This window comes from Hylobates moloch, unplaced genomic scaffold (genome assembly GCF_009828535.3).
Source record: "Hylobates moloch isolate HMO894 unplaced genomic scaffold, HMol_V3 SCAFFOLD_9, whole genome shotgun sequence".
Taxonomy (NCBI): Eukaryota; Metazoa; Chordata; class Mammalia; order Primates; family Hylobatidae; genus Hylobates; species Hylobates moloch.
In genome coordinates, this window is record NW_026652284.1 from 97,731,226 (window position 1) to 97,749,544 (window position 18,319).

The 18,319-nt window shown below is 35.1% G+C and overlaps 1 protein-coding gene across 1 annotated transcript in view; it reads left to right on the top strand.

Moving 5' to 3' along the window:
• The window catches only part of MED30 (mediator complex subunit 30), a 29,351-nt gene extending 11,731 nt beyond the window's left edge, over window positions 1-17,620 (top strand). Inside the window, exons 2-4 of the mRNA XM_032760313.2 lie at window positions 5,713-5,871; window positions 7,795-7,899; window positions 17,237-17,620. Of these exons, the coding sequence (XP_032616204.1) occupies window positions 5,713-5,871; window positions 7,795-7,899; window positions 17,237-17,332 (360 nt within the window). The 3' untranslated portion in view covers window positions 17,333-17,620. The remainder of the gene's footprint in view (window positions 1-5,712; window positions 5,872-7,794; window positions 7,900-17,236) is intronic.
• Window positions 17,621-18,319: the final 699 nt, after the last annotated feature.

Below are 18,319 nucleotides of genomic sequence, written 5' to 3' on the forward strand. Positions count from 1 at the left end.
TTTTCTGCATCTATTGAGATAATCATGTGGTTTTTGTCATTGGTTCTGTTTATATGCTGAATTACATTTATTGATTTGCGTATGTTGAACCAGCCTTGCGGATGAAGCCCACTTGATCATGGTGGATAAGCTTTTTGATGTGCTGCTAGATTCGGTTTGCCAGAATTTTATTGAGGATTTTTACATCAATGTTCATCAGGGATATTGGTCTAAAATTCTCTTTTTTTGGTTATGTCTCTGCCAGGCTTTGGTATCAGGATGATGCTGGCCTCATAAAATGAATTAGGGAGGATTCCCTCTTTTTCTATTGATTGGAATAGTTTCAGAAGGAATGGTACCAGCTCCTCCTTGTACCTCTCGTAGAATTCAGCTGTGAATCTATCTGGTCCTGGACTTTTCTTGGTTGGTAAGCTATTAATTATTCCCTCAATTTCAGAGCCTGTTATTGGTCTATTCAGAGATACAACTTCTTCCTAGTTTAGTCTTGGGAGAGTGTATGTGTCAGGGAATTTATCCATTTCTTCCAGATTTTCTAGTTTATTTGCATAAAGGTGTTTGTAGTATTCTCTGATGGTAGTTTGTATTTCTGTGGGATCGGTGGTGATATCCCCTCTATCATTTTTTATTGCATCTATTTGATTCTTCTCTCCTTTCTTCTTTATTAGTCTTGCTGGCCGTCTATCAATTTTGTTGATTTTTTCAAAAAAACAGCTCCTTGATTCATTGATTTTTTGAAGGGTTTTTGTGTCTCTATTTCCTTCAGTTCTGCTCTGATCTTAGTTATTTCTTGCCTTATGCTAACTTTTGAATGTGTTTGCTCTTGCTTCTCTAGTTGTTTTAATTGTGATGTTAGGGTGTCAATTTTAGATCTTTCCTGCTTTCTCTTGTGGGCATTTAGTGTTATAAATTTCCCTCTACACACTGCTTTGAATGTGTCCCAGAGATTCTGGTATGTTGTGTCTTTGTTCTCATTGGTTTCAAAGAACATCTTTATTTTCTGCCTTCATTTCGTTATGTACCCAGTAGTCATTCAGGAGCAGGTTGTTCAGTTTCCATGTAGTTGAGTGGTTTGGAGTGAATTTCTTAATCCTGAGTTCTAGTTTGATTGCACTGTGGTCTGGGAGACAGTTTGTTATAATTTTTGTTCTTTTACATTTGCTGAGGAGTGCTTTACTTCCAACTATGTGGTCAATTTTGGAATAGGTGTGGTGTGGTGCTGAAAAGAATGTACATTCTGTTGATTTGGGGTGGAGAGTTCTGTAGATGTCTATTAGGTCCGCTGGGTGCAGAGCTGAATTCAATTCCTGGATGTCCTTGTTAACTTTCTGTGTCATGTTGACAGTGGGGTGTTAAAGTCTCCTATTATTATTGTGTGGGAGTCTAAGTCTCTTTGTAGGTCTCTAAGGACTTGCTTTATGAATCTGGGTGCTCCTGTATTGGGTGCATATATATTTAGGATAGTTAGCTCTTCTTGTTGAATTGATCCCTTTACCATTATGTAGTGGCCTTCTTTGTCTCTTTTGATCTTTGTTGGCTTAAAGTCTGTTTTATCAGAGACTAGGATTGCAACCTGTGCCTTTTTTTATTTACCATTTGCTTGGTAGATCTTCCTCCATCCCTTTATTTTGCGCCTATGTGTGTCTCTGCACGTGAGATGGGTTTCCTGAATACAGCACACTGATGGGTCTTGACTCTATCCAATTTGCCAGTCTGTGTCTTTTAATTGGAGCATTTAGCCCATTTACATTTAAAGTTAATATTGTTATGTGTGAATTTGATCCTGTCATTATGATGTTAGCTGGTTATTTTGCTTGTTAGTTGATGCAGTTTCTTCCTAGCCTCGATGGTCTTTACAATTTGGCATGTTTTTGCAGTGGCTGGTACCGGGTGTTCCTTTCCATGTTTAGTGCTTCCTTCAGGAGCTCTTTCAGGGCAGGCCTGGTGGTGACAAAATCTCTTAGCATTTGCTTGTCTGTAAAGGATTTTATTTCTCCTTCACTTATGAAGCTTAGTTTAGCTGGATATGAAATTGTGTGTTGAAAATTCTTTTCTTTAAGAATGTTGAATATTGGCCCCCACTCTCTTCTGGCTTGTAGAGTTTCTGCCAAGAGATCAGCTGTTAGTCTGATGGGCTTCCCTTTGTGGGTAACCCGACCTTTCTCTCTGGCTGTCCTTGACATTTTTTCCTTCATTTCAACTTTGGTGAATCTGACAATTATGTGTCTTAGAGTTGCTCTGCTCGAGGAGTATCTTTGTGGTGTTCTCTGCATTTCCTGAATTTGAATGTTGGCCTACCTTGCTAGATTGGGGAAGTTCTCCTGGATAATATCCTGCAGAGTGTTTTGCAACTTGGTTCCATTCTCCCCATCACTTTCAGGTACACCAGTGAGATGTAGATTTGGTCTTTTCACGTAGTCCCATATTTCTTGGAGGCTTTGTTCGTTTCTTTTTATTCTTTTTTCTCTAAACTTTTCTTCTCACGTCATTTCATTCAGTTGATCTTCCATTACTGATACTCTTTCTTCCAGTTGATCAAATCAGCTACTGAGGCTTGTGCATTCATCACGTAGTCCTCATGCCATGGCTTTCAGCTCCGTCAGGTCCTTTAAGGACTTCTCTGCATTGGTTATGCTAGTTAGTCATTCGTCTAATCTTTTTTTCAAGATTTTAACTTCTTTGCCATGGGTTCGAACTTCCTCCTTTAGCTCGGAGTAGTTTGATCGTCTGAAGCCTTCTTCTCTCAACTCATCAAAGTCATTCTCCGTCCAGCTTTGTTCTGTTGCTGGTTAGGAGCTGCGTTCCTTTGGAGGAGGAGAGGCGCTCTGATTTTTAGAATTTTCAGTTTTTCTGCTCTGTTTTTTCCCCATCTTTGTGGTTTTATCTACCTTTGGTCTTTGATAATGGTGACGTACAGATGGGGTTTTGGTGTGGATGTCCTTTCTGTTTGTTAGTTTTCTTTCTAACAGTCAGGACCCTCAGCTGCAGGTCTGTTGAAGTTTGCCGGAGGTCCACTCCAGACCCTGTTTGCCTGGATATCAGCAGCGGAGGCTGCAGAACAGCAGATATTGGTGAACAGCAAATGTTGCTGCCTGATCATTCCTATGCAAGTTCTGTCTCAGAGGAGTACCCAGCTGTGTGAGGTGTCAGTCTGCCCCTACTGGAGGGTGCCTCCCGTTAGGCTACTCGGGGGTCAGGGACCCACTTGAGGAGGCAGTCTGTCTGTTCTCCAATCTCAAGCTGCGTGCTGGGAGAACCACGACTGTCTTCAAAGCTGTCAGACAGGGATATTTAAGTCTGCAGAGGTTTCTGCTACCTTTTGTTTGGCTATGCCCTGCCCCCAGAGGTGGAGTCTACAGAGGCAGGCAGGCCTCCTTGAGCTGCAGTGGGCTCCACCCTGTTCGAGCTTCCCGATTGCTTTGTTTATCTACTCAAGCCTGGGCAATGGCGGGCGCCCCTTCCCCACCCTCACTGCCACCTTGCAGTTTGATCTCAGACTGCTGTGCTAGCAATGAGTGAGACTTCGTGGGCATAGGACCCTTCGAGCCAGGCACAGGATATAATCTCCTGGTGTGCTGTTTGCTAAGACTGTCGGAAAAGTGCAGTATTAGAGTGGGAGTGACCCGATTTTCCAGGTGCCATCTGTCACCCCTTTCCTTGACTAGGAAAGGGAATTCCCTGACCCCTTGCGCCTCCCGGGTGAGGCAATGCCTCGCCCTGCTTCGGCTCAGGCTCGGTGCACTGCACCCACTGTCCTGCACCCACTGTCCAACAATCCCCATTGAGATGCACCCAGTACCTCAGTTGGAAATGCAGAAATCATTTGTCTTCTGTGTCGCTCACGCTGGGAGCTGTAGACTGGAGCTCTTCCTATTCGGCCATCTTGGCTCCCAAAGTTTCATGTTTTCTTTATGACAGTATTTATCAAGAGTTCTTTTACATAATACATCTTAATAAATTTTAAGTATAGATTTATGGGTAAAATAACTCACTAAAGTAAAATAATTCACACTGTACTTTAAAGCCTTCTATGTGTGTGCACTATGCTAAATATGGTGATATAAACCTAAGTTCTAGTCTTTACTAAGTAGAAAATATAGGCAAAGTATTAAACCTCATAATGCAATAATAAAGGTACAGAGTGCTGTTCTAGGCAAGACATAATCATCATGCTCCTTTTTGTCACCTAAACAAGAAAGCAAGGATCCACTTAAACTTTTGTCTGAATTTCTAGTTAGTGTCTGTGGAATTTCATAAACTGAGAGTTCATGAGGAGAAATCTTACATTGTACTGAGAAATGAACCCTTAATGCCTTTCTCTTTTAAAATGTTTTGACTAGTTCAGCCTTTGATATTTTATCACATTGCTTTGAGGCATTGTAGAGTGTTTTAATGCTTGAGAATTTCTGAAAATCCTAATAATATCGCACTTCAAATAATTTCAGGAGATCCATCTCCTTAACTCATAAACCATAACATTACAGGAAATTTAGAAGTATGAGAAAAGAAGAAAATAAATTATTCAAGCCTATTTATCTTACACATATTTTATCAACTACATATAGGGCTTTCCAGTCTTTTTTCATGTTTATGGTTTTAATCATTATATGTCCTGTTTTCTTTTCACTCCAAACATCGTATCATGCTTTTCTCTTTCTTTTTTTTTTTTTTTGGCATTCCTACCTCATTTGTTTAAAAAAGAAAAAAATGTAAACTGAGGCTTAGAAAGACTGGACTGATCGCCTAGCTATTAGATAGTAGATAGTCCCTTTGTTTTTAAATCACCTGATTCAAATCCCCAAATATATATATATGTGAATTCCTACAAATAAAAATGCCTGAATACTAGAAAACGTGGTACTGTATAAATAGTATTGATTGAAGTATTAGAGTGATGACACAGATCAAATTGTGGGAATAAAATATTGTACAGCTGTACAGAGAAAGATTTTGTTCTTGAGTTTCAGCAATGCACAAGTACATATTTAGTTATAAATTCTAAATAAATAGTCGATTTTTGTTTACCTGTCATTTTATTATTTCAATGTATACTTTTCTTCTTTTGATAAAATTCCTGAATTAAAAATATATCAATATCTAAGGCAGAGTTATGATCATAAGTTACTTGTAATAATTTATTAATGCTGTTCAAGTATAGATGGCACCCATATCTCCTATTTATTTTTTAAGTAAAACTTTAAATGACAGGTTTATATTTTAATGTGTGCCTTAAGCATCTTAATTATCTTATCAGAGTTAAGGTGTTTGGGGAATATTTTTGCAATACCAGCCATATATTCTTCATTTTCTTCCACTAAAATATCATAAGATTCACTTCCTTTTTTAAGTGTACTTTGTTTTTAACTTCTTGGTTGAGGTCAGCAGCATGCTGCATTTATATAATAGTAATATTAAAATTGTACTTTTTTTTAAAGTTACACTTCAAAAATTAAAGGGGAAAAAGTATTTCAAGTCAGAGGGTTTATCACAAAGTTTTTCTAGGTCTGTTTTATAGTAGTGAAACGGTATGCCAAGTTGTTAATAAATGGGCATGCATTACTCTTAAATTCTTAAAATCGAACTTGATCAGTTGTGAGAGACAGCTTACGTCTATGCATTGCCTAAAAATTGTTTCTGTTTGTTGGCTTTACTTATAGAAAATCTTGATTTTTTTTTCATTACTTTATATTTTTATTCTTTGTTTTTCCTGATAAGCTGCCAAATGGTGTCACTTACCACACTGGAACATATCAAGACCGGTTAACAAAGCTACAGGATAATCTTCGCCAACTTTCAGTTCTCTTCAGGAAGCTGAGATTGGTATATGACAAATGCAATGAAAACTGTGGCGGGATGGATCCCATTCCAGTCGAGGTAATTTTTTGTGATAGAGGGAGGATGAATATAAGGTGTGAACTAGTGTCAAGACAGTTGTTACTCTTTTTCCTCTCTCTCCTGTTTTAGCAATATTTCCAGGTTTTGAATTTTATTGGTTTTACTTTTGACCAGAGAAGTTGAAAATGTGATATATATGCATAAAATACTACTATATTTTTACATTAACAATTTCTTATAGACTTTGACAGGCTTATAGTAATTTTTGTTGTTGTTGGGAAGAAATGGTTTTCTGTGGCAATTTTTATTGCTGTCAGTATCTCCTTTTAATTAAGTCAGGGATATTTTTAGTAGGAATTTTAATAGTATCATATACTATTAAGGTGGTTTTCATGAAGTACTTTACAGATAAAATATTATTTTTATTATTGTTAATTTAGATTTTATATTTAGCCCAGTGGAATCACTATATTTTAAAAATATATTCTCTAAATTTAATCTTGGTCATACCTATTTAGTTATTTAGGCATATATTTCTATAAGTGACCCTTTCCTGTTGACAAATTATATCTCTGCCACCAAAGGAAGCTAGTAAGAGATGACCAGAGAAAAATTAAACTGCAAAAATACCTAAAAAGAAGGGATCAGAGATGTGGGAGAAAGATCAGAAATGTGGCCTACATTGTCAGATGCTGCAGAGAAGTCAGGGAAAATAAGAAATGAAAACTGTCCAGTAGATTTTGCTAGATGAAAATTGTTGGTATATTTGAGTAGAGCTTCAGTCAAATGGTAGCAGCGCAAAGTCCGATTGCAGTCGAGTGAAGATTAAACAGGAAATAAGAAGCTGGAGCTGGCAAGTGGATATCAGTCTTTCAAGAAGCTTTGAAAAAAATAAGAGAGGAAAGCAGTAGGTGGAAGGAGAGATGGAATTGAAGGTTTGCAGGGGAAAGAGGAGCTTCCCCCCAAATAGAAGAGACATGAACATGTTTGAATAATAAAGGAAGAAAGCTGTAGGGAGAGGTTGAGAGAAAGGTGTATAAATAATGAAGACAGGAGGGCAGAGTAATCAGGGCACAGGGATAGAGACTAATCGTCTTCAGGAGGAAGGACAGCTCTGCATTGAGAGACAGGAAAGAAAGAAAAGGAGAATGTAGACATGGGTGAGTTTATATATATATATCCCAAGAATTTGAAGAAGTATTATCAGGTGAATCCTAGTTTTACCAGTCATTTACCTTTGGCCTATTCTTGCATTGGTAATACACGATGGTAGAGGCTAGGTGATTCCCGAAGTCTGTCACACTTATGAGGTAAATTCCATCACTAACCATGCATACTTAATTATGATTTTGCTAGAAGTTTCATTGCTATATAAATTTGTTTCTCCTACAAAGAAAAAGTTCTCACAACTGAAAAAACTTAAGACATCTAGAAGTTTGCATAGACTCTGAAGTTTTAGATTGCAAGTTAATGACAATTATATAATACAGATCTGTGAAGTTCTTTTCTTTTTGTTACAGATGAAGGAAAGCCTGTTTTATCTATCTCAATAGGCTACAAATCTCTTAGGGGCAGGAATCACGTCTTGTTTGGCATTACTTTTATGTGTTTCATAATTAAATATTTGCTGATTGAATGAGTAGGGTTTTTTTACATTTTCATTTTATTTTATTTTATTTTTTGTTACTTCTCCCATCTTCCTGCTGGAAGTATTGTTTAGTTGTACATGACAACCAATGTTATAAAGGCTGTTTTGCGAAAGAAACCTGAAAGGGTAATGCATAGAATGCATTGAAATGGTCAACTATTAAAGCTCTTATTTCAGGCCATCACTTGAATTGAAATTTATTTTTATACAAATAAAAGTATAAAAATTGACCTTAATCTGATATATTCTTTATACCAGTGATTAGAAAACTTGAATTATATTTTCGACTTTTAATTTTTGTTAATCATTCCCAGCAACTTATTCCATATGTGGAAGAAGATGGCTCAAAGAATGATGATCGGGCTGGCCCACCTCGTTTTGCTAGTGAAGAGAGGCGAGAAATTGCTGAAGTAAATAAAGTGAGTTGTTAGTTGTTAGTTTTTACATTTTATGTTTTAGAGTTATAATAAAAATTACGAGGTAGTCTGATGTAACTCCAAAACATAATTTGAATTATCAAATTACATGAAGTCCTTTCTGCGGCAAACTTCACCTATTTAGAATACAGCCAAGAACTGAAAGGTAAGCAGAAATGCTGTCTGAATAGTCAGAAGAGAAATTGCAAAATTCATTTGATAAAGCTCTTAGAAGAGCTCCTTATTCACTTAGTCACAATCCATTTACTTTTTTCTTTTCTGGGCAGAATTCTACCTTTCTAGCTTATAGCATATTTGGAGCAGCAAATGATAAAAATTTACAAATATGAAATGTGAATGTCTCAACACCCGAATAAAAAATTTAGAGAATTATCCCAGCATTATTCTACTCCAACCCCACAAAAAGCTTGTAACTGGAATGTATTTATCACTGAATACTTTGAAAAGTCTGGAAGATAATGTTCAAATGGTTCTCGTGAAACAGAGAGAAATAGGGAAAGGTGTCAGTTCATTCTGTGGTGGAAATGTGGCCCCAGCTTAGCAAAACCTACCAGAGAAAGCATAGTGAATAAAACTATCAGCTTCACTCTTTCACTGACAAATATAGATTGCCCCTTCCTGAAATTCTTAATTCTAATTAATAGAACTCATCAGTGTATTAATAATCCACCACAGCCAAAGAGAGTCTTCTGAGGTATATGAAGATTTTATAGTTCAGTTTGTATGTATAATACATGATGTCAGTAAACTCCCTTGAAAAAAGATTTTCTCACATGTCTAAAAGACATCTGATAAAATTCAATACTGTTGCTGATTCAAAGGACACTTAAAACTATTAGCAAGACAGTGTTTTTTTTTTTAATCTTTTTCTTTTAGATAAATACCCAACATTTTTCATAAGGTGAAATATAGAAGTATCCTTATTAAAAACAAGCATGAAATAAGATGCTTTATACCACTATGTTTAATATTATTTTAGAAGTTATAGCCAGTACAAAAACACAGTGGACAAATGACAGTTGGGAGACAGGAGTTATTATTTATGAGCTTGTTAGAATGATCAAAGAAACTCAACTGATGAACAACTAGTCTATAAGAGTTCCGTAAAAGGGTCTAAGACAAGACTGATACCATGCTCTTACAATGTTGTAAACCTATTAGATTATAAGATTCTATTGACTCTTGTAACAATTAATATTAAGTAGATAGGAATTATGTCAATAATGTGTGTGAATAAACTTATTAAGATACATAAAGGAAGCTTTGAATGATTAAAAGAACATAAAGTTCTTGGATGAGCAATACATATTATAAAAATACCGGTCTTGATTACCTCACAGTTTTAATACAGTAACAATCCAAATCCTAATAAGAAAGCATGCAAAAATAATAGGATTTTAGTGCAATACCAATCAATAAACAAATCCAAATAAAACCCAAATGGAATTTTTTTCTTGAAAGTATACAAAAATATCAAAGAAAATGTTGATAAATATGACTAATAAAGCAGAATTCTTAGCTTCAAAAATTAAACTGTAATATGAAGCATATTATAAAAATGGTAATTAGGTGTATAATACTGGCACAAGAATAGGCAGATTAGTAAAATAATCTAGCCAGAAAAACAGCCTTCTTATTGTACGTGAGAATTTAATATGACAGAAGAGGGCTTGTGTGGAAAATTAGTCTTTAGAAATAGAAACTTTGGGGGCGAAATTAAGCTAGCTTTTACATTACACCATATATCAAAATGAATTTCAGAGTGAAAATAAGACCTGCTAAACAAAATATTGGATAATTTTTTAAGTATTTTAAAACTCGGAAGAAAGGAAAAAGATGGATAGATTTTATAAAATAAAATTTTATAACTTTTTTAAAAGGTGAAATACACATTTAGAAAACTACTTCCAAAAAATCTGATTGTAATACGTGACAATCATAATAAAAAACTCACAGTAAAAAATTGGTAGAGGGTGAAGAGGAGATTGGGAACTTTTAGTTTAGATCTTGAAAAATAACTGGTGTTTGGTAGTCTAGATATATGAGACATTCACTTATTAAGACGTGTTATGTGTTTCTGTTGATAAAATATGTATTACCTCAATAAATGTGTTCTGCTTATGTTTCTCTAATAAGGATTTTTTTATAAAATATAATGAAATATGTATATAAATAAAACACCATTATAATAATAACTGGTTTCAGAGTACCACATGTGTAACTAATGTAAATATAGTTTGTTCTGTACCATAGAGGATTTTATAATATTTTGTAAAAAATAAAGCTGTATAAATTCAGAAAGATACTTTTTCTATATTTACATTTCTCTTCAATTTTCATTAAGTTTCTTTTTTCCCAATTTGATAACTTAGAAATAACGTGTCTTTGACTCTTAAAAGTTCTCTTTTATAATCAAAATATGGTAATTCTTTGGCAGCATGTAACCAAAAAAAAAATCCTACTAGCTACTGACATAGAGTTTTGTGGATTTTAAGTAAAGGATATAATTGAAACAAGGATATGATGTATAAAAGGACTTCTTTCTCCCCATGAGGATTTAGCTCCCTACAGCCTCTCTCTCCTGGACCCACCTACATAATTGTTTCCCTCAAACCTTTCAGTGCACTTATATCATATTTGGGGTTCAGTAAATAATCTGTATCATATAATTATGACTTCATAAGTATTGTTTATTGCTAAGCCGCATAATATACTACTAGGGTCATATTTCCTTGATTGAATAATTTTTTGTTTTTCTGGAGTTAATTCTTACCTCTTTAATTTTCTAAAATTTTAGTTAGTTTTTTATGCATCTATGACAACATCTCAGTACTATTTTCCAATTTTCCACAGAGTCAGAATCATCAGACAGTTTCATGGTTCTCATCCCACCCTCTCAAGTTTTCTATGGTCTTATAGGTCTGGATGGAATGCTGGCTAGGCCTGCTTTTTAGCTCTGGAGCTTTCCTTCACCTCTTCTGTTGGTTTCACTCATGTCTTTCCCTTTCTTGGTTTTCTTCCTTGTTGGTAATGTGCATACATCAGTGATTTCTTTAGAAGGAGTGCAGACACTTAAATTTTGAGTCCTTACATATTTGTCCAGTTGATTGATAGTTTGGCTGACTATAAAATTCTATGTTGTAAGTTATGTTTCCTCAGAAATTTGAAGGCATTCCATAATCTAGTATAGGGTTTGGCAGACTTCTTTTTCTTTAAATGACTAGATAGTCAATCTTTTAACCATTCCTCCAGTTTTCATCCCCAGGGCTCACCTGGTGCCTCTGAGATGGTCTTTGTCTGTGGTTCTCCATGGTGGATCAGCCCTATTCTCAGTGGCATCCCTCTTGCATGCCCAGGCCTTCTCTGAGTCACTGACCACTCCCTCTTTACCTTTCATCTGAAAATTTACCTTGCATCTGCTGTTGTGTCCTTTCTGATCACTTTTCTCTACATCACTTTATAGCTTTTTTTATTCCTCTTCTGCCACACACTCAATAGATACACAATGTTTCTGAAAGTTTGTGTATGTTTATGGAATGAAAGTATTTTAAATTTTTGTCCCCATTTTTACTTCTGACATTGAGATCTCTTCCTTTGATTAAATGACTTGGATCTGTTCTAAGTGCTTTTAACTTCAGGATAAAACATGTTTTAGTTAACGTGATATCAAACTGATGGGTTATTACAAAGGGAAAAGAATCAGTTTAGGTGTTTTAAATAAACCAGGTTTAAAGCTAAACTCTATTTCTGTGGGAATTGCTTTTTAAAAGACAATTTAGAGGTAAAGTACCTTCTTGAGTATCATGGGGAAGAACTCATTTGATGACCTCATAACTCTCTTTGTATGAATTCTTCTACCAATATTTTGAGAAAGCACTAAAAGATTAGGTGGTGGGCACAGGGAAAAGATGGGAGAGGGCTAACATTTGGTTAACTTAAATTTAAATCCCAAATAAAGAAGAAAGAAGAGAATAAAATTAACTGCTAAAAGGCAAACAAATTGTTTGTTTTTTTGTTACTGTTTTTTTACCAAAAGGGCTTTTTAATATATTCCTTAAAAAAATTATAAATGTGAATTAAATATAGCATATTCTGTTACTAGAATAATCTTACGTACAGTTAACCCTAGCTACTGACAGAGTTTTGTGGATTTTAAGGATATAATTGATACAAGGATATGATGTATAAAAGGACTTTCTCCACATGAGGATTTAGCTCTCTACAGCCTCTCTCTCCTGGACCCACCTACATAATTGTTTCCCGCAAACAATTTTATTCTTTTCCTCAACTTCTTTAAGCTCTGTGTCTCCATTCTAGAATATAAGATTAGGCCGGGCGCGGTGGCTCAGGCTTGTAATCCCAGCACTTTGGGAGGCTGAGGCGGGCGGATCACGAGGTCAGGAGATTGAGACCACGATGAAACCCCGTCTCTACTAAAAATACAAAAAATTAGCCGGGCGTGTTGGCGGGCGCCTGTAGTCCCAGCTACTCGGAGAGGCTGAGGCAGGAGAATGGCGTGAACCCGGGAGGCGGAGCTTGCAGTGAGCCGAGATTGCGCCACTGCACTCCAGCCTGGGCGACAGAACGAGACTCCATCTCAAAAAAAATAATAATAATAAGATTAAAATATATGATTAAAGTTTTAATTTTTAAAATACTGAGCTCATGATCCATTGATACTTTTTTTTTTTTTTGAGACAAAATCTCTCTCTGTCACCCAGGCTGGAGTGCAGTGGCATGATCTCGGCTCACTGCAACCTCTGCCTCCTGGGTTCAAGTGATTCTTCTGCCTCAGTCTCCTGAGTAGCTGGGGTTACAGGCATGCACCACCATGCCCGGCTAATTTTTTTGTGTTTTTAGTAGAGATGGGGTTTCACCATGTTGGTCAGGCTGGTCTCAAACTCCTGACGTCGTGATCACCTGCCTCAGCCTCCCAAAGTGCTGGGATTACAGGCGTGAGCTACTGCACCCAGCCGATACATCTTTTTTTTTTTTTCCGTAATGGCACACATACCTGAGGGTGTTTCTCATAGTGAAAACTGGCTATAGATGATAATGTCCTGATCTGATTATTTAATCACATAGATGCTATTAAAAATAAACAGTTCATTGATTTGACCACTATTTATAAATAGCTACATTCATAAACTTAAGTGTTTGTCTCTGTCAATTATGTTAATCCACATTCTTATGTAAATATAGGTTTGCTTTTTTTTTAGTTCATGCAGTTAGTAGGTGATAGTTTTAAAGTTCACAGAATCTTAGCTGGTAACACTAAAACATTGAAAATACTTCTTACCTATTATGGTATGGAGTATAAAAATGCATAGTTTTTTTAATAATGGCCATTATTATATGTCTTTTTTTTTATACTGAGGAGTTATTTAAACAAAAGTTTTGAAATGATTGGCAATAATTTTTGTTTGCTTGCTTATTTTTTTTCCATTCTTGTAGATTTTGGGAGAAGCCTTTTGATTTGGCTTTTGTTATTTTTTCTTCAAACATGAAAATATTTAAATATTTGTGTGCCTGCTCTCTGCCAGGCATTGTCCTCAGTACCAGAATTTCTTCCATGAAGCAGCTGGATGTGTTGTCGGCTATATACTCATTTCACGTGAGTGGACAAGTTTCTTCTTGGAGAACATAAGACTCCAGTGGAAACAAAGCAGCACCTGTTTCATGCACCCATTTCATGTTTTGATGAATATTTACAGAAACAAAAGTATTGTGCCATATTTTTAATACATTGGCATTTGGTTGTATTAAATAAGTTGCTTTATAGATCTGTGTAATTTATAATAAAATTATATTATTTGCATTCAATTAAAAAGTCAAAATTTTATTTCAATGAATATTTTCTTTCTTTCTAAATAAGCTACCTAAAATAAGTAGATTTATATACCCCTCAGTTGACCCTCAGTCATTTTCAAGATATTATCATATCACTGTGTACTTGAAATTGTGCAGAAGAACATATTGATGGTGTGTTTACTATTTAGTCCTTATGGTCTGTCTGGTTTCTAACAATACAAAAACCACCAATAACTATCCTGGTACTATGAAACTTTGAGGCACATGATTTGTAGTCAGTATTTGATGTAGATCATCGTAAGACAATATGGCTGACTTTAATAGTCAAATTCGTAGTTTATTTAAATACTTTTCTCTTAATATATCCTGGAATCCTTAAGCCAAATACCCAAGTAAAGGATGGGTACTTGTTTGAGACCATATGCTTTAGGTGCAGGGGTGTCCAATATTTTGGCTTCCCTGGGCCACACTGTAAAAAGAAGAATTGTTTTGGGCCACATATAAATTATACTAACATTAATGATAGCTGATAGGCCAAAAAATAAAAAATCGCAAAAAAAATCTCATAATGGTTTAAGAAAGCTTACAAATTTGTATTGGGCTGCACTCACAGCCGACTGGGGCCACATGCGGCCTGTGGGCCACAGTTGGACAAGCTTGCTTTGGGGACATCAGAATGAGTTTTATTTTGCTTAAGGCTGTTTTCTTGATGGTAAAATGAAATTGAAAAAGATAGTAGGTAGTATTTACAAAGTTGACATAATTGAGTCCATGCATTTAGAAAGTAAAGCATTTTTTGTCAAGTGTCACAGCTTTGGTGTGAATATTAAATTACATGGTATCAGTTAGCATAAACATTTTTTAAGTATTTAGTCTACTTACACATTCACCTGTTAATGTACAAAATTGGGCACAGCTGATGGATTTTGAAAATAGCAGCTGTCAACCTCTGTTAAAATCAATCAGTGGCAAGACTGTATATATTAAATCGTATATCGTGTCATGAAAATTTATTTACAGTTTAGCCTCTAATAAGCGTAAGTGTCAGCTTTGCTGTTGATCATTTTCATGACATGTTTTGACTCTGGATATTTTATTTGTATGCTAATTTTTTTAATTTAAAACTTTGCGGCATCTTTGAGAAACGCTATCCCAAGAGCCTTATAATATATTAATTATTTAAAAATTTTCTATTCCCTAGTGTTGAATATTATCTTGAAAATACCCTACACATTTTAGTTCTTACTTTTTAAAAAAACAATTATGAGGCTTAAATAAAAAAGAGTACCAGAATGTATATTTCCAAATGAGGATTCTTGAAAGTGGTCTTATTGGTAGGTTATGCATTTATTTCAATGGTGAGACCATTGTGATAGCCAGCTGCAAGCCCTGAGTTGATACTGATTATAAAGTCTGTTTTTAACCACCCAGATGACCAATTGTCATCTTATGTATGGGTATGCAGAAAGTACAACTGGCAGAGACCTTAGATTTTATAATCCAATTACATAAATGAGAAAACCAAGGAGAAGGGATTTGTTTAAGATCAAATACCAAGTTAGAGGCAAAGTTGGAACTGGGACTGAGATTGCCAGCCTCCCAATATAACACTTTTATATTCCTCTGTTTTGCTGCTACTCTTGATTGCTGGCAGAAGTGTTGGTTTCTTGGTCTCTGTGATGAAAAAGACTTTATAGGCTTGGTTATTCTTCATCTTTCCCAGCAATTTGAATCAATTTTGTTAGATCTATACAACCACTTAAATAACAGACTATCACTTACTTATGATAACAGAATATAGAAGATGGGTCATCTGAAAACTTGTGCAAGGGAGACTAACTAAAAATACCAGCAGTTTCTGTTTCCCGAAGACTGTGTTAAAGTGAGCTTTAGAGTCAAGCCCTGTGTACTGTATAGTCATGTTTTTCTCTGACCGCATTGTGCTAGTTCTCTTTTCAAATGTGAATTAAATTTAGTTAGTTATGAAAGATTATTAAAGTCTCTGTAAGTTGATTTTCTATTTTCTAATAAGAGTTTCTTGGTCTTTCCTTTTAGCCACCTATTTCTTGTTACTTCTCTAACACTGAATAGAAGCAATACAAGCAACTTCATTTTAGTTTGCTTTTTAATGAAATCAAAAGTAAGATCGTTAGACCTCTTTTTAATAAGCATACACTAATTTATCGGGAGGTAGTTTAATATAGTGTCCTAAAATTAATTAAATATATTATCTCCAAATGTAATGTTTTCAAGGGGTTATTGAATAATAATAATAATTGTTATTATAACTAGTAAACACTCTGACCAAAAGTTCTCTATTTCTATCTTGTTTTATCTAAGCAGACATTTACCACATAACATTTGAAGAAAGAATGGTTAAAAAGAAGTCTACAAATCTTAGTCAAGTAGAATCCAAGTATAGAGATACAGAGACACATGCCGTGCACATTTCAGGCATTCAGCAAATCTTAGTAGAGAAGATTGCATTGGGTACTCTGCCATTTGTCTTCAGTTTTTAGAATTAGAAGGAGATTGCAATTCATGCTATAGGCAAACAGTGATTTCTGCCGCACTTTTGAAAGACCGATTGCATGAGGCATTGTATTTTTATTATATTTTATTTTCTATATCGACAGTTTACATTTTGTGCCTAACAGTAACATTTATTGAATGTTTACTTATGTGTCAGGCACAATTCTAATACTTAACATGAATCAGACCATTTAATCTTCATAACAACTCTTATGAGTAGTTTCAATTATTTCCATTTTTCTGATGTGGAAACTAAAGTACAGGGAGGTTAAATAATTAGGTCAGTGTTATAAGTTTCATAGTGAAGGATCTGGCCAGGTGTGATGGCTCATGCCTGTAATCCCAGCACTTTGGGAGGCCAAGACGGGCAGATCACTTGAAGTCAGGAGACCAGCCTGGCCAACATGGCAAAACCTCCTCTCTACTAAAAATACAAAAAAACTAGATGGGCGTGGTGGCGGGAGCCTGTAATTCCAGCTACTCAGGAGGCTGAAGCAGGAGAATCGCTGAAACCCAGGAGGCTGAGGTTGCAGTGAGCCAAGATTGTGCCACTGCACTGCAGCCTGGGAAAAAAAATTCATAGTGAAGGATCTGAATGACGTCCAGAGATCTGGCTCTAGAGTATGGGCTCTTGACCGTTGGGTTATGCTTCCCCTTAGAAAATCTATATGCTTATGTTTTATAACAAATAAATGTTTAGCTGATTTATTTATTTATTTATGGTGGAAGTGGAAGAGTAAGCAGGGCCTGGGGCGGGACTGGAGCCATAGACCTCTGCAGGCTGGATTTTTAGAATTCAGGATCCCTGTCAGTGAATATTTAAGGCCAGAAGAGGGTTGAGACCATCTGCCTTATAGGGTTATTTAGCTTAATTTCTGTCTGGATCATTACAGTCCTAACTTACGACATTTTAATCTTCTAACTTCATGGTCTATATTTCCTGAAACATTTTTGATAAATTCTTTTGTTTCTACAGAAACTGAAACAGAAGAATCAACAGCTGAAGCAAATTATGGATCAATTACGAAATCTCATCTGGGATATAAATGCCATGTTGGCAATGAGGAACTAAGCTGATATTTAAATTTCCTGCTTTACACATGTTATACCGTTGTTTTTTCCCTCAAGTATTTTTTCCCTGTGAAGAAGATTATTTATCTGCTTTTATTTTAGTCACTAAAACTAAAGTTTGTATTTTTACATTGTGATTTTTACATTAAAATATTAACTTTTTTTAATGTTATTAATTTTATGAAAGATTATTGTAATAAACTTTGATGGGGTTTGTATTTTGGTTAATCTTCATGAATTGAATAATTGTTTTTTTAAAGCAAAATAAAGTTTTTTAAATAAATTTTAAAATTTGATTAATGGATTTACTCATTCCAATTACCCTTTTAGAAGAAAATTAAATATTTAAATATTTCTGCAGATAAAAGTATCAAATACAGTCAATCTGTATACAAATCAAAATTAAAGATATATTACCATATCAGCTCAAGTTTTTAAATTCAGTGTTATTGCCAAGCCAATTAAAATGTATATTTCTATGAATAGATGAAAATTATTTTAACATATTCTTCAAGTGTTTGGTCTTAAATGATCTGTCTCTAAAAGGAGAGAAACTAATGATCTAAGGACAGCACAAATCGAAATCACAACTGTGTGCTTATCTGCTATGTGCTTTAAGCTAAGAAGCAATCACTTACCTAATTTTTTAGGTATACCCTAAAGTAATCATAAGTGTGTTTTGGAAACAGTACATTTGCAGGGATTTTAAATGAGATAGTTCTATATGACAGGTGAATTTTTTTTTTTTTTTTTTTTTGCCTATAGTCAATCCCATTTAGGTCTGCCTGTGGGAGCTGATCTCTCAACTTACAAATAATATATTCTCAAATAAGAGTTGGAGTCTTCTCAGAAAGGACTTTTCCAGCTTGATTCAGAAGGCTCTTCCTATCTGGCCTCAGTTCTGACTCTATGAAAAATATCGTTTGGGCTTTTCTTGTAAATGTTTCCCTGGAAGGTAACACAAGAAACTGTAATAGGCATCCTCTGG